The 20,362-nt window shown below is 40.0% G+C and overlaps 1 protein-coding gene and 1 pseudogene across 6 annotated transcripts in view; one reads left to right on the top strand and one right to left on the bottom strand.

The window, feature by feature from the left end:
• The window catches only part of LOC309657614 (protein diaphanous homolog 1-like), a 54,772-nt gene that overhangs the window by 30,895 nt on the left and 3,515 nt on the right, over nucleotides 1-20,362 (bottom strand). For 2 of the 5 annotated variants that reach the window (XM_082455309.1, XM_082455310.1), the window contains exons 1-2: nucleotides 17,020-17,192; nucleotides 11,592-11,674 (exon numbers count right to left, since the gene is read on the bottom strand). The exons of 2 other annotated variants lie outside the window; for them this stretch is intronic. In XM_082455309.1, the coding sequence (XP_082311435.1) occupies nucleotides 11,592-11,674; nucleotides 17,020-17,177 (241 nt within the window). In that variant the 5' untranslated portion in view covers nucleotides 17,178-17,192. Of the gene's footprint in view, nucleotides 1-11,591; nucleotides 11,675-17,019; nucleotides 17,193-18,841; nucleotides 18,882-20,362 lie in introns of those variants that run through there. One more of the 5 variants, XM_082455314.1, reaches the window with a different exon arrangement.
• LOC309656997 (protein SET pseudogene) lies at nucleotides 2,922-4,687 on the top strand (annotated as a pseudogene). Its single transcript has 2 exons — nucleotides 2,922-2,931; nucleotides 3,150-4,687. The product of its transcript is annotated as a protein SET pseudogene (transcript).

The raw sequence follows: 20,362 nt of genomic DNA, 5'->3' as shown, positions 1-20,362 counted from the left end.
ACAATGCTATCAAGTATGCTGGGAAGGGAGGAAGCCCTCTCTGCACGTGGAAGAGCCCATGTTTGGACTCCCCTTCTTCTGACGTTGCAACAATAACAGTAACAACCAGACAACCACGACATGTGGGTGGAGTCCATCAGGTAATGCTGTGCGAAGTAAACTACCTCAAGGTATGAAATCACCTCAGCAATTACTTTCCTTTTTATTCCCCCCACCTCTTCTCTTTTTTTAAAATCTTTTTTTCTTTGTGGCTTGCTGATCTCATATAAAAAAGAAAAGCAAAGCAAAAAGCAAAAAAAAAAACCCAAAAAACAAGAGCACCGACCAAAATGCAACTAGCTAGAAATTAATAAGACATTTAAAAAAAAATCCTGAGAACTCACAGGGGTAGACAGAATAATGGTTCCCCAAATATATCCACATCCTAATTCAATGTTACATACAAAAAGTACATTGCAGGTGTGGTAAAGTTGATCTTGAGATGAGAGGATTATTCTGGATTACCTGGTTGATCCCATGTAATTACAAGGATCCTTATAAGAAGGAGGTAGGAGGGTCACAGCGAGAGAAGAGACATGGTGACAGAAGCAGAGAAGAGAGAGAGACAGAGATAGAGATATGAAGATGCTATGATGCTAACTTTGAAGATGGAGAAGGGGCCCTAAGCCAAGGAATGCAGGCAGCCTCTAGAAGCTGGAAAAGGCAAGGAAACGGATTCTCCCCTAAAGCCTCCAAAGGAAACACAGCTCTGTCAAAACCTTGATATTAGGACTGTGGACTCCAAATAAATTTATATTCCTGTTAAGTCACTAAATTTGTGGTAATCTGTTATAGCAGCAATAGGAAATTAATACATTCCATATATTTAGAAATAAAGTACTTCTAAATAACCCATGAAAAGAAATCATAATGAAAATCAAAATTTATTGGACTGAATAATAAAAATGCTTCCTGTTATGGACCGAGTAGTGTTCCTCCCAAATTCATACGTTGAAGCCCTAACATGCCCCACGGCCCCCTGCCTGCACCCCCCACCACCCGGTGCTTCAGAATATGGCTGTATTTGGAGACAGGGTTTTAAAAGAGGTGATTAAGTTAAAAGGAGGCTCTTAGGGTGGACCCTGCTCAACCTGACTGGTGTCCCTATAAGAAGAAAAATCTGGACAGACAAGGAGACACCAGGAATGCAGGCACGTAGGAAAAGACCATGTGAAGACATGGTGAGAAGGCAGCATGTGCAACCCAAGGGAAAACGCCTCAGAAGAAACCAGAACTGCTGACACCTAAATCTAGGACTTCTACCCTCCAGACCTATGAGAAATAAATATCTGTTTTTTTAAGCCACCATGTCCGTGGTACACTATGGCAGCCTTAATAAGCTAATACACTTCCTATTAAAACTTAAGGGCTACACCTAAAACAGAAACTTAGTGTCAAACACATATATGGAAAAAAAAAAAAAGACCAAAAACTAATGAGTTAACTACTCATTTCAAGAAGTTAGAATTAGAACAGTAAAATAAACCCTAAAGAAAAATTTTAAAAGAAAATACAGGTAAAAGCAGAAATTAATGATCTATAACAGAGATTAACAAAGCCAATAGTTCTTTTTTTTTTTTTTTTTTAAGACTCGTAAATTCAGAAAACCTCTGGTGAGACTGATCAGTATTTAAAAATGAGAGAGTAATTAGGCATCCAACGTCGGGAACAAGCACCACAAAAAACAAAAACAAAAATGGAAATGGATAAATGTGCTTCAGGCATTAAAATAAATAATTTCATACAAAATATATGTGAGAATTTAGATGAAATGGACAAATTTCTAGAAAAATGTAACTTACCAAAACTGACTCAATAAGAGAAAACCTGATCAGTCCCTATAACTACGAAAGCTATTAAATTGGTAGTCAGTGTTTCCTAGGAGACCCAGATGCCTTTGCCAGCCAATTATTTCGAACAGTCAAGGAATAAATAATTCCCCTAATCTTATGTAAAAATTCTTCCGCAGTATAGAAAATGGAAATATTCCTCAAGTCACACTATGAGGCTAGTATAATCTTAATAGCAAAATGTAAAAGAACAAAAAATCATAGGTTACTTTTACTCATAAACGTAGGCATAAAATTCTTGAAATACCAGCAAACTGGATTAAACAATATAAAATAAAAAGGATAATAAATAATGCCCAAATTGGATTTATTTTAGGAATGCAAGATTAGTGTAACAAAACGAAATTGAGTTATTTGGTGAGGTGGATGGAGTTAGAGTCTGTCATACAGAGTGAAGTAAGTCAGAAAGAGAAAAACAAATACAGTATGCTAACACATATGTATGGAATCTAAGGAAAAAAAAAAAGGTCATGAAGAACCTAGTGGCAAGATGGGAATAGAGACACAGACCTACTAGAGAATGGAACTGAGGATATGGGGAGGGGGAAGGGTAAGTTGTGACAAAGTGAGAGAGTGGCATGGACATATATACACTACCAAACGTAAAATAGATAGCTAGTGGGAAGCAACCGCATAGCACAGGGAGATCAGCTCGGTGCTTTGTGACCACCTAGAGGGGTGGGATAGGGAGGGTGGGAGGGAGGGAGATGCAAGAGGGAAGAGATATGGGAACATATGTATATGTATAACTGATTCACTCTGTTATAAAGCAGAAACTAACACACCATTGTAAAGCAATTATACTCCAATAAAGATGTTAAAAAAAAAAGATTAGTGTAACAGAAGCCAATTATTATGCTTCACCACAATTACATATTGAAGAAGAAAAATTATGTGATAATGCTAACAGTACAAAAAAGCATTTGATCAAATTCAGTACCCATTCATGAAAAATACTCTCAGTAAACTAGGAATACAAGAGAACTTCCTTAATTTGACACAGAGTATTTACCAAAAGTTGAAGGCAAAACCATGCTTAAAGGTAAAATGTTGAAAACTTTGTCTTTGAGATTAGGAGCAAGAGAAGAATATTCATCATTACCACTTCATTCAACAACACTGGCTGGAGGTTTAAGCCAGTGCAGTAAGGCAAGAAAAAAACCTTAAGCATTAGAAAAGAAGAAATAACACTCTCATGTGAAGATACTGATTATCAATATAAGAAAATCCCAAAGAATCTATAGATAAAGAAATTTTAAGAGGAGGAGGTGGAGGAGGAGGCGGCTCCGGCAGATCTGAGCAGCGAGCTGGAGCACGGAGCATTGAGTGAGGGAGCAGAGCCGCCTCCCCTCCAAAAAGAACAGCAAGAAGCAATTGAACATATTGATGAAGTACAAAATGAAATAGACAGACTTAACGAACAAGCCAGTGAGGAGATTTTGAAAGTAGAACAGAAATATAACAAACTCCGCCAACCATTTTTTCAGAAGAGATCGGAATTGATCGCCAAAATCCCAAATTTTGGGGTAACAACATTTGTTAACCATCCACAAGTGTCTGCACTGCTTGGGAAGGAGGATGAAGAGGCGCTGCATTATTTGACAAGAGTCGAAGTGACAGAATTTGAAGATATTAAATCAGGTTACAGAATAGATTTTTATCTTGATGAAAACCCTTACTTCGAAAATAAAGTTCTCTCCAAAGAATTTCATTTGAATGAGAGTGGTGATCCATCTTCAAAGTCCACTGAAATCAAATGGAAATCCGGAAAGGATTTGACAAAACGTTCAAGTCAAACGTAGAATAAAGCCAGCAGGAAGAGACAGCATGAGGAACCAGAACGCTTCTTCACCTGGTTTACTGATCATTCTGATGCAGGTGCAGATGAGTTAGGAGAGGTCATCAAAGATGATATTTGGCCAAATCCATTACAGTACTACTTGGTTCCGGACATGGATGATGAGGAAGGGGAAGGAGAAGAAGATGATGATGATGATGATGATGATGAAGAGGAAGAAGGATTGGAAGATACTGATGAAGAAGGGGATGAGGATGAAGGTGAAGAAGATGAAGATGATGATGAGGGGGAGGAAGGAGAGGAAGATGAAGGAGAAGATGACTAATGGAACACTGATGGATTCCAACCTTCCTTTTTTAATTTTCTCCAGTCCCTGGGAGCAAGTTGCAGTCTTTTTTTTTTTTTTTTTTCTCCTTCTCCTCTTGTGCTCAGTTGCCCTGTTTTTGAGGTCTCTTTTCTCCTTTATACCACGGCTCACAACTAATTTGGGGGGAAAATACCTTAAGCGGAATTCAGTGGGAAAAGAATCTCTACCCCTTTCTGTTCCAAATTCATTTTTATCCCTTCCTGTCTCAACAAAAACTTTATGGAATCAACACCACCATGCTCTGTGGGAAAAAAGAAAAACCTTCTGCTCCCTTAGCTCTGCTGGAAGCTGGAGGGTGCTAGGCCCCTGTGTAGTAGTGCATAGAATTCTAGCCTTTTCCCTCCTTTCTCTGTATATTGGGCTCAGAGATTACACTGTGTCTCTATGTGAATATGGACAGTTAGCATTTACCAACATGTATCTGTCTACTTTCTCTTGTTTAAAAAAAGAAAAAAAAAACTTAAAAAAATGGGGTTATAGAAGGTCAGCAAAGGGTGGGTTTGAGATGTTTGGGTGGGTTAAGTGGGCATTTTGACAACATGGCTTCTCCTTTGGCATGTTTAATTGTGATGTTTAACGGACATCCTTGCAGTTTAAGATGACACTTTTAAAATAAAATTCTCTCCTAATGATGACTTGAGCCCTGCCACTCGATGGGAGAATCAGGAGAACCTGTAGGATCTTATTTGCAATTGACATTCTCTATTGTAATTTTGTTCCTGTTAATTTTTAAATTTTTCTTTTTGTTTCACTGGAAAGGAAGGATGATGCTCAGTTTTAAACGTTAAAAGTGTACAAGTTGCTTTGTTACAATAAAACTAAATGTGTACACACACACAAAAAAAGAAATTTTAAATATCATATAAAAATATGAAGTACCCAGGAATAAATTTCATAAAAGTTGTATAAGACCTCTAAGAGAAACAATAGAGCTTTTCTGAAAAACATTAAAAATGATAAATAAGTGAATGTAGATTTTAAGATCCATAGATTAAAAGACTTGATAACAAGATACCAATTCTTCCCAGATTGATTTATAGAGTCAGTAGAATAAAAATCCCAACAGGGTTCTTTTTTTAAGTTGACAAGCTGATTCTAAAATTTATATGGAAATACAAAGAAGAAGAGCTAAGACATTCTTGGAAAAGCAGCAAAAGATAGGAGATTAATACACTTTATAACCGTAATAAATCAAGATCGTATGGTACCGGCATTGGGATAGACAAAATGATCAACAAGAAGGAGAGCACAGTCCAGAAAACAGACCCAGGCATAAAAGAGCACTTGATATAACAGACTGAGCATGTCAGACTTCCCAATAAGTGGGACTGGAACTAAGTGTCCGTATGAAAAAAGAAATTGTACCCATATGCAAATAAATCAACTACAGGTCAATTAAAAACCTTAACGTGTTGGGGCTTCCCTGGTGGCGCAGTGGTTGAGAGTCTGCCTGCCAATGCAGGGGACACGGGTTTGAGCCCTGGTCTGGGAAGATCCCACATGCCGCGGAGCGACTAGACCCGTGAGCCACAATTGCTGAGCCTGCGCGTCTGGAGCCTGTGCTCTGCAACAAGAGAGGCCACGACAGTGAGAGGCCTGCGCACCGCGATGAAGAGTGGCCCCCGCTTGCTGCAACTAGAGAAAGCCCTTGCACAGAAACGAAGACCCAACACAGTCATAAATAAATAAATAAATAAATAAATTAAAAAAAAAAAAAACCAAAAACCTTAATGTGAATGGAAAAGCTATAGGATTAATTATCTTGATGACTAAAGGATTTCTTAAATAAGCCACAAGACGCATTACTCATAAAGGAAAACACTGGTAAATCTAAGCACTTTATATAAAGAACCTCTGTTCATTGAGACACGGTTAAAAAAAAAAAAAGTGGGTTTCCCTTGTGGCTCAGTGGTTAAGAATCCGCCTGTCAATGTAGGGGACACGGGTTCAAGCCCTGGTCCGGGAAGATCCCATATGCCGTGGAGCAACTAAGCCCGTGAGCCACAACTACTGAGCCCATGTGCCACAACTACTTAAGCCCAAGCGCCTAGAGCCCATGCTCTGCAACAAGAGAAGCCATCGCCATGAGAAGCCTGCACACCGCAATGAAGAGTAGCCCCTGCTTGCTGCAACTAGAGAAAGCCCGTGCGCAGCAATGAAGACCAAATGCAGCCAAAAATAAATAAATAAATTTATTTAAAAAAAAAAAAAAGTGAAAAGCCACAAAGTCATAGAAGATGTTTGTGACAAAGGACTTATATCTAGAGTATATAAGGAATTCCTTTTGTTTGGCGTAGCACCATTTTGCAATCGTAATGAACGAACAGATCTATGTACTGAGAATCAACAGCTGCTAACATCACAGAGGGGACAGCCACATATTATGTGCCTTCTGAAGAGGAACCTAACACCTATTACGAAGAAGTCTTGGTGAAAGACAAACAAATGGAGCCTGGTTCTGATTAAGCCTCTAGATCCAATTACCAATTTACACCAAATACACAGGACAGAAATTACACACTACACTATGCGAATACAATCGCAAAGTTGATATTATGGGAAACTCTACAGACAAATGATACAGTTTTTACAACAAATTAACTGCAAGGGGAAAAAAAAGAGAAAGAGGAAAAAGCCAATAGATTTAAGACATAAAGAAGACATTAAAAAACATGGGTAGAACTAAACTATAGTGTTCAGGAATATAAACTTGGGTGATAAAGCTTTTTCAAAAAATGGAGACCATACCTTAAGTCGGGACTTTGGTTTCTTTTAGAGGAGAAGAGGCACATGGATGTTCCTAGGAGTCTCCTGGAAAGTTTCTATCTCCTGACATGTGACATTTCAAGGGTATTCACCTTATAATAATTCACTAAGTTGCACATCTGTTTTATGTACTTCCTATATTTTTATTATGTTTAACCATAAAAAGTTTAAACATGAAGAGACAACCTAAAAATTAGCACTTTGGTTAATGGGAACTACAGCTTCCAAACTAGGCACTTGGCCAACCTAGTCTCCAAGGACCAGACTTCACCACTGCCCTGCCAGCCTTGCCAAGAAGTCAGCTACTGCAACTTCCCTTCTGTAACCTGTGCTCTTCCACAAAGCAAGGGAATAGACTGCCTGCTGTGGCTGCTGAAAGTCAGTCACTGACCCATTTCCAAAAGGGGAGAAAGAACATCAAGAGCTTTCATCTCATCATCTGCATCCAGGTCCGTCCCTGGGGTTATCTCCAACAAGGTCATGGGGATGTTATAATCCTGAAGCCATGAAAGAATTTTCACATGTGCCCGTTCCCCACACAACATGATATTTTTCCTTTCTGTAGAACAGTCTATGAAGTATTACTAACTAATTAAGTCTGATCAGGGAGAAAGGCTGCCAATTAAGTAAAAAGAAAGGTTTGGGAGATAAAGCTGAGGACCTGGAATCACTCTAGAGATGCAGCTATTAAAGAACAGGTAAATTTGCTGTCCCAAAGCTTAAAACCTCTCCTTTAATTCCCAGGAAACAGCATGGTCCACTGTGACCATGTTCTCTGTTGAGAGCAGTCGGCAAACTTTTCTAAAGACTTTGGGTAGGTAACAGGCTATCATGCCAGGAGAAACAAGCCACTCTCCTAGTAAAAGACTCCAGTCCCTTCTCCCTCTGAAGGCTGCAGAGCACTGCGCCTTCACCTCCTCTCCCATCACCTCTGGGGAAATCCTGAAGATGGGAGGCTCCGCTGTGTGAAGAAGATAAGTTTGGCTCTCAATCTTCTCAATCTCAACCTGAGAGATCCTCCCTCTCTCCTTAAGAAATTAAGTCTATACACAAACTGCAAGATAAAAAAATAAGAGACAAGGCAAGCTAGAGAGGGAATCTATAGAGACATCAACCAATTGTAATGTATAGACTGTGTGGCTCTGATTCAGATGAACAAACTTAAAAAAATACTACTTTAAGAACACTGAGTGGATATGTGATATTAAAGAATTTTTCAGATGTGATAATACAATTCTCTCTTTTTTTAAAAAGTCCTTATTTTTTCATACACATTCTCAACTACTTAAGGATATTAAATGACATATGCTTTACAATAACTGGGGTGGTGAAGAGGAGGCTGATGCAGGTACATGAAACAAGACTGGCCATGAGTTAAGTTTTGAAACTGGGTGATGGAGACAGGTATTCATACTATTCTCTTTGCATATGTGTGTGTGTGTGTGTGTGTGTGTATGTACGTATTATATATGTGTGTGGGGAGAGGTTACATTTTCAAAAATAAAAGTTTTTTTTTTAACTCGGATTGTTTCCCTGAAGTCACTAGGGCATCTGATTCTTCTCAGACAACTCAGAGAAAAGGTATCTTTTCTTCTTAGCCGATTCTTTAATTGAGGATACCAGCCTAAATATCTCCGTGGTAAAACCCACCGAAGCCAGGCTTAGATTCTTTATAAGGCAAAGGGGATGTCCTGCATGCTGCCTCAAAACCAGCCCCCTGCCGTGGTTAGTAGGTGCCCAGTAGCCAGGCATCACTCTGTTCTTTGCTCAGCTGGCAGGGACCTGCTGCATCTATTGCTCAGGATGCAGGCAGCCTGCAGCAAGGTAGGTCCCTGATGAACAAGTGCTGAGTAAAGTTGTGGAGCCCTGCCTCAGCCTGTCTCACTCCCTCCCCCAGCCAGGCTCCTCCCTTGCAGAATTTTTTTTTTCCTGCGTCACAAACACAAAATGGAGTTAGCTGGGAGCAAAAACAATCTATCTAAAATGGCTGAATGCAGCAGGGAGTGCCAGGCAATAAAGCGAAGGGAAAGGGCACCCCCTGCTGTCCAACACACGGACCCTATTTTTCTTTTTTTGCTATTTTTGCATATGTCAAAAGAATCAATCCTACAGAGTCCAAGCAATTTTGCCATGAATCTTGAAAATTATGTTTTAATTCTAAATTTCAGAGAGTAGAAATTGAGGCTAAGAAAGGAAAATAATTCTCAGTTTCTAAAGACAGCAGAGTCAAGGCACAACAGCAGCCTGAGTCCCAGTTATACTTTGGTTATGATTATTAACAGTTTCTAAGAGCCTGCAGAACGGAAGGGAGGTCCATCTCAGCACCGTATTCCCCAACTTAAGAAAGAGCTAATGGCCCCCGGAGTCCCACAGCTATAGCCATCACTTCCCCAGGAATTCCTGTTGCAGGCTTCTCTCAATGAAGACCACAAACAGGAAATGGAGGAGTGGGGAGTTGCCTGACATCCTGGCAACTAAGTTCCTAAGAATCACAGGTGGGAGTGACTAAGTGGGATAGGAAAAAGGACTTTGGTGAAATACTGCTGAGAACACAGACTGGCTCTAAAGCCAGTTACACCCGAAGGGATGAAAGATTCAGGCTGATCTATAAAACAACTCCACCTATCCTTAATTCTCACTTATTGTCTCAGGACCACACACTACTTGCTCTGCCCAGGATGAAGCCTGCGGCATTTGTCCCTATTCTACAGGGAACACCCTCCACAGTCTTATGTTACAGCTCCCTTGAGTAAACCAAATACTTTATGACTAAAAGAGAACACACGAGAAAGATGGAAAAAGCAGAAATATGTTGAAAAATCTGTGGATCTAAGGCACCAACGGTTTCCACTACTTAAATGAGGCAGCACAAACACGTGCGTTTATCCAATGTCCATAAAGTGAGATAATGGCAATACATACAACACACATGAGCACAGAATCATAATAGGAAGTAAAAAAAAAAAAAAAGTGGACTCTGGTACCACTACAGTTCTCTCTAAAAAACAGGGTCTTTGTGGAAGAGGCCTAGGTCTCCCTAGCATATCTGAAAGATTAGAATACTTAGTTAGACCTCTAGGAAATAACAACAAACTTTCTGTGAGGATAACATAGTTATAGAATCACCAAGTCCACCCAGCAGACAATAAACCATGTCTATTAAGCTCTACGCTAACTCTTTGATTCTGGGAAGGGGACAGAGCAAGAGGGCCCTATCATGTGCTAATGTAAGAAGCTGCCCATGTGGGGGATTTCAACTTTATACTCCCCATAGCTGCAATATGCACGGGGGGGAAAAATTCAGTACCTCAAAGCCACTCGTAGGTATACACCTCGGTGGGAGGTGGGGGGGGAACAGATAAACAGCATGCCAGTTGAACAGCTGTTATTCCTGCCCAAAGGTAACCAGATTTCTATCACTGACCTCTTCACCAAAATAAATACCTATCTGCTAAATCCAACAGAACTGGGCCATCATGGATGTGCAAGCTGTAAGGAAGGATGGAGCAAAGTGGCAGAGATGGATAAATCTGAAGGTCAAGAACAAAGCCAGACAGAATTCCAAATCTACAAGAACCAAGTGCTGAGTTAGCAAGAAGGAGGCAAACAGAAGTGTGAAAGGGTGGCAGAAAAGCAGCGTTCAGAATCTGGGCACTTCACAAGCATTTGCTCATTTAGACAATACAGTCATTGAGCTTCTCACAGATACTTTCCCAGCACACCCAGGATGGTGACTCAATAAGGGAGTGCTAACAACGAGATCAGCTTCAGAGATGTGGGTGGGTAGGGGCTAGAAGGACAGGCACTGCCCCAAGCAAGTCAGCAAAAGGGTAGGACAGGTTTATGTAAGGGAACAGGCGCAGGAGAGGGCAGGAGAAAAGGCATCAAAATAAGGTGCTGGGAATAAAGACTTTTCCTTCCTTAAAAAAATGAATCAGGATCTGAATAAGGGGTTGACATATTTTTAGATTCTCTTTAACCTATATGTTCCCTTCCATCTCCTTTTATCCCTTGAGATTTACTTGTTGAAGAAATCAGGACACTGGTCACTGGTGAAAAGCAAAGAACACTGTCACAGTGCCAGGACAGTCCCCAGCAGCTAGCATCTCAGGTTTTTCTGACATTCCTGCCTTCTTGCCACTGCCTTCAATAATGCTGGATTCTGAGCCCAACAGACCTGGGGTCAAATCCTGGCTTGGTATTTACTTGCTATAAGCTCTCAGTAAGCAAAGGACATGTTAACTATTCTATACTTCACATCTGTCGGTTATAAAATGAAGATAATACCTATTAGGCAGCATTGTTTTAATAATTAGAAAGAATGGGTGATAAGCCTCTGTCACTGTATCTGACATTAAATAGGAATTCTGGGACAAAATGGAATGAGAAGACAAAATACGTTCATCTTTTCCTAGGTGCTGGGAACAGTTTTAATCTCTGCTCAGCCTACCTCCCTCACCCCCCAACCTAAACACAGAGTAAACTGCAGAATTCTAAGCCATTCTCTGTAACAAAGGATTCTAGAAATACCCTCCATTTTATTCTGGGTTTTGGGAGGGGAAGTAACAGGGTAAAAGCATAACAAAGAGAACAGATGGAATAAACACCCAGCCCCCAGCCTGAGTCTGCAGATGCAGCTGCTGGTTTTCGTCACACTGCTGGTTTTTTCCTTTCTTTGTTCCTAAGGTGGAAGCCAGGAAAGGGTGGGCGGAGGGGAGGGGGAAGGGGTGGGGATGAGGGCAGGACCATCATCACTGTTACAGAAAGTCACCTGATAGTCTCCTCCAATCCCTGGTCTCTGACCTCACAATCTGGAACCTGAGCCAAAATGGCTCAACTGCGCACGCCCCGTGGCTGAAAAGAAAAATGCAAGCAGAACAGGAATGCAAGGAGAATAGGAAAAGGGGGACATTCTTCTTGGAAGGATTTTAGCAGTTTTTCTTGCAAAGAGGAAATTTAAACACACACAGACAGACAGGAGAGTGCCTTATCTTCTCATCTAATAGATCCAAGAGAAAAAATCACTGACTTTAAGTAAACAGAGTTGGGATTGCTGAAGGATCAGGAGGGATGAATGATTCCATCCCATCTTGCAGACATGGGGCTACCAATGCCCTTTTGTTGTGTAACTGGGGCTCCCTTACCCAGGGGAGTGGACAAAAGAATAAATAGCTTTTTAAGTTGTAATCTGGCTTTTCAAAGAGAAGCAAGCTAGGATCATTAGGGAGAATGAAGTAAAAGATGCTGTTACCTGCTCTGCAGAACTGGGTATTAGCACTCTGCCTTGCAGAAATTAATTTATTAGGTCCAAATACTCTAGAAACCCCCTTTTCAAGCATTCTGGACACTAGCAAATTTCCTTCTTAACCCTTTTGTCTTTCCCATTATAAAAATAAGAGACCACAGTATAGAAAAGTTGAAGGGAAAAAAAATCTAGCACCCTAACAAAATCTGTTATAATATTCTGGTATATTCCCTTTCAGACTTTTACTTCTGCATTTTTTTCTGTAAAATACAACTGCAATAAGGGTTGAATATAATTATTTCCTGCATATTCCCACCTAACACTGTATCTTGAGCATTCTTGCATGTTGCTCCAAAGGCGATGGACCAGAGTCATAAAATGGGATAGTTACAGGGTATTAAGTTCTACAGCAATTATCTCCAGAACAAAAACTAAGTAGGAAGGCCATACCCTTTTATGGGTAGTGTCCCTGTGCTAGTGACACAAAGCTCTGCTCCTACTCCAGGGAAGTAGCTGGAGGTCTGGAAGGCCCCTTAGCAGAAATTCTCAAGTCTCTCTTCCCCATACCACAGTGGCTGTAAGGCTCTAGTATGAATTGCTGTACGTTTAGCGTTGGTGTTGGTAACTAACTGTTCAGTCGTTACATGAAAGAGTTTGCAAGGAAAGCAGGGAGAACACAAGGACACGTGCACACTAAGATGCAATCAGATCAAATGGGTTACTGCAGGGACTGTTTCCAAAAAAAGGACAGATTACTTCATTACTATATGTATTTCTGTTTTATCGTAGTGTTCATTATAAAAGTGATAACTAAAAAAAATTTTTAATTTAGAATTTTTTTTTAAATGAGAAAGGTCTCTATGTACTAATAAGAAAAATCTCCAGGATATACAAGCAAGGTATAGAACAGTACAGACAATACTTTTGGTAAGGGGAGGGAGGATAAGAATCTGTATTAGTATTTGCTACAATTGCATTTTTCAAAAACTCTAAAAGAAATTAATAAAAATGGTTACTTCTAGGGAGTTCCCTGGAAGTCCAGTGGTTAGGACTCAGTGCTTTCACTGCTGTGGCCCGGGTTCAATCCCTGGTCAGGGAACTAAGATCCCGCAAGCTACATGGCACAGAGAGGGAGGGAGAAGGTTGGGATGCATGAATACTAGGAAGGGAATTAAGACTTTTTAAAAATATCATCTTTACTTCTGAACTACCTATATTACCTACATAAAAAATACATAATAGAGATGCAGAAAGAAAAGCCCCAGAGGAAACATTCTACAGTGGAGACACCCTCTGTACTCCCTGAAAACTAGTCTGCCCAACCTCATGTTAGGAGGCAGATTTGTCCCATACCAACAGAAAAGCAAGTTCAGACCGAATGATTCCCAAAGAGTCTAAGGGATCCTCAGAACAGTGCTTCTTTGAGGCAGAACTGCTGGGCTCCAGTAGGAGCCCAAGAGCACTGGATCACTCTTCTGCAAAACCCATCCGAAGCCCAGCTCTGCTCTGACATTCCCCTGAGATCCCATTCCTCTTCCTACACACATCTCTAATCCCTACCAACTCCAGGTCTCCATGGTGAGAGAACAACCAAACTTGAATAAGAGTTATAGCTGCACAGCTGCAATATCTTTCATCATAATCTGGACTTCCTCCAGTTCCTCACAGCTCCACCTTTGTTGTGTGGGCCTGAGAGACCTCTCATCATCTGCCCTCCATCCACCCTCTCCAGGCTAGTCAGTCTTGAAGTGCTTCCCAGCTACTTCACTGACTCCAGAGAACTTCTTCAGAACCATCCTTCTAAGATGCCTATCGAGACCTGGCTGGGAGGAACGCAAGAAAAGAATTTTGTAAAAGCAAGTGTGGTACCAGTTAACAGAAAATGTCACATTGTTTCCTAATTGATCATGCATGACCTCCATAAAAAACAAGGATAATTGTACAACACTCACTCTGATAGACACATCAAAATGTTATTACAAGAAAAAGTAGAAAGCAGCTTCTAGACTACAGCAGAGAGTGGGAAGACAGCGAGCAGAAAATGGAAAAAGAAATAAATACTGAAGCAATGGATCAAGCCATATTAGTGTATTCCATGAGAAGCTTGTTAAAAAATATCCTTCTACGTCCTTGTAACTTGTAATCTCTGGAGATGGAGCCCAGGAATTTATACCTTTAACAAACTCCTCATGTAATCCTTATGCACACTCAAGTTTGGGAATTACTGGTAGAAATAGATATTTAAGGATAAGGACTAACTGCACTAAGATGACAGAAATTTAGGCAATACTCATCCCACACTAGATGGCCTGAGTCTCAGACAATGCCATATAAAAGAACATTTTGTCAGAAATAAAATCTGGAATCTGTAGGTTATGGGAGATAGGACCTTGGGTTTAAAAGATACAGTTTCAGTCTCTGTATGTCTAGAATAGTAACAGAGGCACAAACTAAAGTCTGAATAGCTAGAAAGAGGCTCTAAAACTGGGATTATTTTAAGATAATCAGGAGTTGACAAATGACAGAAGGGTTGACTGTAAAAACCTTTCTGCAGCAGCAAATTCTACCCAAGATAGGCTAGGGGAATTCCCTGAAGTAAATTAATTCAGTATAGTATCCCTGGGAAATTATCAGTATATAATCAGTGGGTAGTTCTATTGTGTGCCTAAAGTAGCTATTCAGTAGAAATTGAGACAAAGATGGTGTTAGGAATGTGTATATAATGGGATTACAAAATGAACTACCAAGCTGGTAAAATTTAAGCCCCTCTTTAAGCCCTCTGAAATGAAGGCTATGCTTTCATGAAAATATCAGACTAAAACAAAAACAAACTCAAAAGCGTTCTCCAGCCTCTGGGCCCCCAAAAGAGCACGAATATTGCTCCTATAAAAATACAAGCTGCAACAGGACAAGATCCTTTCATTAAAGGGCAAGCTATAGCTTCCTGTCTTTGTTTTACTTATCAGTCCTCCAAGTGAATTTCCTGACCGGTAGAGGGCAGCATACCAGGCAGTGTGTATTTGAAAACAACAGAGGTTGCCTCTCTCTAACGTGACTGCGTCACTACCAGACGTAACAATGACACATCTAAAATAGAAGAGCTCCATGTGCCATCTGGTGGTGAAAAAGGAGAAGAGCACACTGCAGATAAAATATATCAAATTCCTCCAGTTTAGAAGGAATTAAAGTTTAATTATCTTTATCTGATGACACCCTCCCTTAAATCTCCACCAGTAAGTCTTCCGTGGAATCTATACCAGCAGCCTTCATGCAAAAGCTTTAAAGTTTCACACCAGTTTAGCTCTCTATCCCCAAATACTGGTTGTAAGCAAGGAGGAAGTCCTAATGCCTGGCCCCAGTGCATGGGATAAGAAGCATGAAATTCAGACCAAAACAAGCAAACCAACACAAGAACTTAGCTGTCAAAACAAGAGTGAGATGTAGACAGATAACACCAAAGACAGCTTATTCAAGGAAAAAAGAAAAATACAGTAAGAGAACCATAAGTTTAGAACTGAAAGTTATCTTTAGGTTTATCTATCTCATTTTACAGATGAGGAGAGAGCCAAGGTATGAAGGATAACCTTTGGTTCAGTCTCATTAGTGGTCAGATTAAAACAAGGTAACACTTTTGCCCTATCAGAAATTACGATAGTTTCTTATTCCTGGTGGAAGTGTAAAGTGGTACAATCCTACACCTAGTAATTTGGGCCCAGAAATTTTACTTTTAAGAATTTACCGTGCAGAAATACAAGTATGCAGGGATAAATATAAAATATTTCTGGCAGCATTGTTTGTTGTTATATAAAAAATCAGTAATTTAAATTCTCAATAAGGGATCGTCTTGTACTATTTTATTTATCTGACAGAGCTCAACTATCCATTAAAAATAACGAGGCAGAATATGAAAAAGAATATATATATGTATAATTGAATCACTTTGCTGTACACCAGAAACTAACACAGCATTGTAAATCAACTATACTTCAATTTAAAAAAAAGAAAAAAGAAATGAGGTAGATCTATATCTAATGATATCAAGGATATTTAAGGATATTATCTATATCTAATGATTTCAAGAGATGCTAAAACATGTCAAGCAAAAGGCAGAGCAGTGTATACCAAATGGGATCACACACATTACATTAAAAATATGTATATACCCTCACATTTCTATAATTTTATCTTTTAATTCCCCTGCCCCTTAATTTTCCAGTAAGGTTCTATTTGAAAATTTCCCACATTTTCTTCCCTGAACTAAAGGAGAAAAGGATTTTACCTATTCCTTTATTAGAATAACATATGCATATGAAAGATATGGTTAACCATGGTCGAGAGGGGAGAAGGAGATTTTATACTTTCAGTGTATTCTATACATTTGTTGAAATGAGGATATCACGTTGGCCCAGAAACTGGCTTTAGACAGGAACATGGTCACAGAGGAAGACACAGAAAGTAGGTAAAAGTAATGGTGGGAGTCTGTGGAAGCTCCTCTTCTGATTCAATTTTCTCAGTGAAATAGAAAGAAAACATCCTCAACTGAGATTGAGGATGAGGGAGGTGTTGGGCTTTTGAGGAGAGAAAAGGTGCAAAATAATCATTTAGGAGAGTAGGAAACTGAATAGACTAGAAATATTTAATATCTGTTGCCTGGCAAGGCCAAGCAACATTGCCAACTGAGCAGAGGAGAGACAGGAGAAAAAACAGCCAGTGAGGCAGGAGAAAGAGACCCTGCTGTCCTGAAAGCCAAGAGAAGAAAGTGTATCAAGGAGAGCAAGTTGTATCCTTTTCTCCAGTGTGTCCACTTGCACAGCTACAGGTGCAGGGTGGATAGAAATGGAATTAACCAGGACTGTGATCTTGCGAACCAAGTAAGATGAAATGAGAGAGAAATGGGGAAAGAAAAAAAAAAAACCTAGGGAAGGGTTATTATAATTATTAATGATAATTTTACCTGAGGAGAGTGAAGTCTTCAAGGGGGTGAAGGACAGTGAAAACTGAAGGGTAAGTGGAGTGGCGTCGCAGTGGGGCTGGAGGATTGTTGGGGTCAGGGTACCAAAGACAGCAAGGTAAAAAGATAGAAGGTGGTACAATTAAGAAACACCCTCTCATCTTTTTTCTGTTTCTAAACTCACATCCATAGCACCCTGTTTTGAATTTTGGGACCATATCTTGGGTTCTCTAGAATGAAACTATTTCAGCATTTTATTTTGTGCTGCTACTACGGTTCAATTTCTCTTCACTTAGCATTACATCTAGTTTTTACAGCAACAATGGATACATATTTTTTGGACATAAATTGTATCTTTCACAAGAAAAAAAAAATGGAAGATGGGTGGTATGAAATTGAGATCGTGGAGGGGCTGCAGTTCTGGTGATGACCATAAGACAGATGGGTGAGATGGGGTGAAGGACAGATCACTAGAAAAGAAGAGTGCCAGGAAATGTGAGGCCAGAATATTGGGAGGATCATGACCCTTTTATATAGAAATTGCCAAGAATTAACAAGGAGTACTGGAGTACTACAGAGGAGTAACTTGGGGTGTTAGTAGACGACAGCACAAAGAGAGAAATTGGGTGATTATGACTTGATGTCATGAGATTCAAAATTATGTGTTTTTAGGAAAGAAAAAGGTGGACTGATCTGAAAGTGGCAGTGAAGAACAAAGAGGACATCTACCCCATCTTCAGGTCCATTGGGGTGAGGTTTATGAAAGGAAAAAAAACAACACATGAGAGGGCAAAAGGGAAAGCCCGGTTTCTGTTAGAGCAACACAGTGAAGTCGATGATACAGGAGATTTTGTTAGTAATGGACCATGAATTCCAGAGGGCACAGTGGACAGGTTTCAAGAGCTCAGGTGGGATGGGAGGAGGAGGCAGAATAGGAGACACACAGAACCTATGGGGATTCGAGTATGGGAGATGAGGGTAACCTGGGAGTCTGGGCCTTCCTGTGGTGAGTGACATAAACCTAGATAAATGACACAATATTAGATCCAGTGGGTTCAAGGCAAATAGTGATGGCAAGGTTTGGAGTTTAGAGGGATATGTGAGGGGGTAGTTGGGTTCTCCTTTTACACCACTGATGATGGGCGATCACAACCCAGAGCAAGTGTGGTACTTATTCCACATGCAGGGGTCCTCATAACCCCAGGTGATACAGGTAGATTTATGTTTTTAAATCACAAGGGTGTACTATCTGATATTACAGAACTTCCCAACTGCTTTGAGCTAACGGTCTGACCCAGCTCAAAATCCAAGAGAAGTTAGTAATTAAAAGACAAATGTTCACTTGAACAGCACTTCTGGTCCTAATCCTATACACCTGAAACGGTAGGGAACTGATGAAACAGAAACCCTTCTGCCAAAAGAATCACTGACTAAGGTGGAGCATGATGAGCTCTTAGAAAAATCTTATTTCTAGAGGTTAAAGTTGCAGAGGCTGTAAAGATTCACTAAGGTGTTTCCTGATAAAGATCCAACTGGGCGGGTGCTACCTAGTGGACAGAAAAGGATCACAGGGAAAAGGAAAAAGACCCTTAGATCCCTTTTGGGAAAGATGGGATTGCTTCCCCAACACAGGCTCCTGTTGCAGACTGAAGCCTTAAGCAAGAAGGTTCTGGGACAGCAGTAGACAGGTAAACCTACCGCTTGTCACCAATAGTTCTGACTTGTGCAACTACAGCACAAACCTTGGAATCTGGGCCGACAGTCAAATCCTAATTAGAATACTGTTATTGTTTATGAAATTCTCAGCTTTTTGCCAGGATCTTACTTTTTAGCCAGAGTTCTTTCAACATTACTGCTATTAACCACTTGTAGAACTGCTCTGATGCTCGTAATTCCTGAAATGCATCTCATACTTTTAACAGGGAGAGGGTCTAACGCTATATATTGTCCACTGCCGCACACCTACTAAGGACGATTAGCTTATGGATCTTATAAGTCCAGAAGTTTTTTTGGAAGGAAGGAATAAACCTAAAAAGAAAAACATCACTGTATTAGGACATCAGTTATCACTTACCACCCTATGTTTTAAGAGGTGAAACTTTTAATGGGATCATGATATCAACAAAAGAGAGTAAGAGTTAGAAGGAAAGCAGAATGAAAAACTAGTTATCTTGTACATACAAATAATGACCTGAGGCCACCACAGTGATGAAAATACTCCCTAGGAGAAGATGAAAAATAATAAAATTTAACTACTGAACATGTTCCCAAGGAATTCAAGAAGCAGATTCAACAAAGAAACCATGATAAAAGACTCCTGGCTGATCACCATAAGCATGAGAGTGAAAAAGGACTAGAAGTTTTACAGCATTGCCTATCAAATCAAAATTCAAAATATTCTCTGTCAAGGAATAAACCAACTAAGTAAATTCCTGATTTACAGAAAGTCAAGAGATTAGAAACAAGAGAATAATCCTTAAGAGAGAAAAAATGCATAAAAGAATCTATAGTATAAATTTGAGGACCACTTCCTCTCTCTTAGCTCTTCTTAGTAAAAGGCACACATCTTCCTGAACCTTAATGAAGCAGTGGCTGGAGACCTTTGACTACAGGAGGCAGATGTCAAGAGTAAGGCGGATGTTTTCTTTGACGTTCATTCCTGGAGGAGCCATCATTATATGGGAGGTTTCAGGTACCATTAAAATATAAGGGGGATACAGCCATGCTTAACAAACAGCAGAGAGTTGTGTTTAGCAAGTGAGAGATGAAACAATGCAATATTATGAAAACCTTGTGTCCAGATAACTTCCTCATCAAGACTGGCAACTACTGGGCTGAAATCATCTAAGCAAGATGTCTACTGTACTAGATATGCATGTCGTGCTTCTCCAGCTGGATTAATTTTGCTAGAGTTGAATATACTGTAATCAGAACATGGCTCCTCTTCTTCAACCCTAAATATCTGGTATCTTACTTTCCCTAATCTAATGTTGTTCCTTTTTTGTACTCATAAGAGTCACTTCCAATTCAAGAATACTTGTGACAGAATGAATGAGGGGGTAGCAGAAGCCAGCATACCTCCTTCCTCAAGCTTCTGTCTGGATCTAAGCTTTCAGAAGCTCTTAGGGCAGGGACATACACATCTGGGAAGCAGGGGGTTACAGCAGGACTTTGGAGTCACAGTCTGGAGTCTGAATCCTGCTGCTGGCACTTACTATAGGGCCTTGAAAAAATTATTTAACCCATATCTCTACTTCATCTGAAAGATGAAATAGTTATAGAGTGGCAATGAGTATTTATCTATCATTTAATTATACCATCAATATTAAGGCTATGAATGAGAGAC

This window comes from Balaenoptera physalus (assembly GCF_965194825.1).
Source record: "Balaenoptera physalus genome assembly, chromosome: 3".
In the NCBI taxonomy this organism is placed as follows: domain Eukaryota; kingdom Metazoa; phylum Chordata; class Mammalia; order Artiodactyla; family Balaenopteridae; genus Balaenoptera; species Balaenoptera physalus.
The sequence above is the reverse complement of the archived record's forward strand: the minus strand, read 5'-3'. Positions and strand labels throughout refer to the sequence as shown.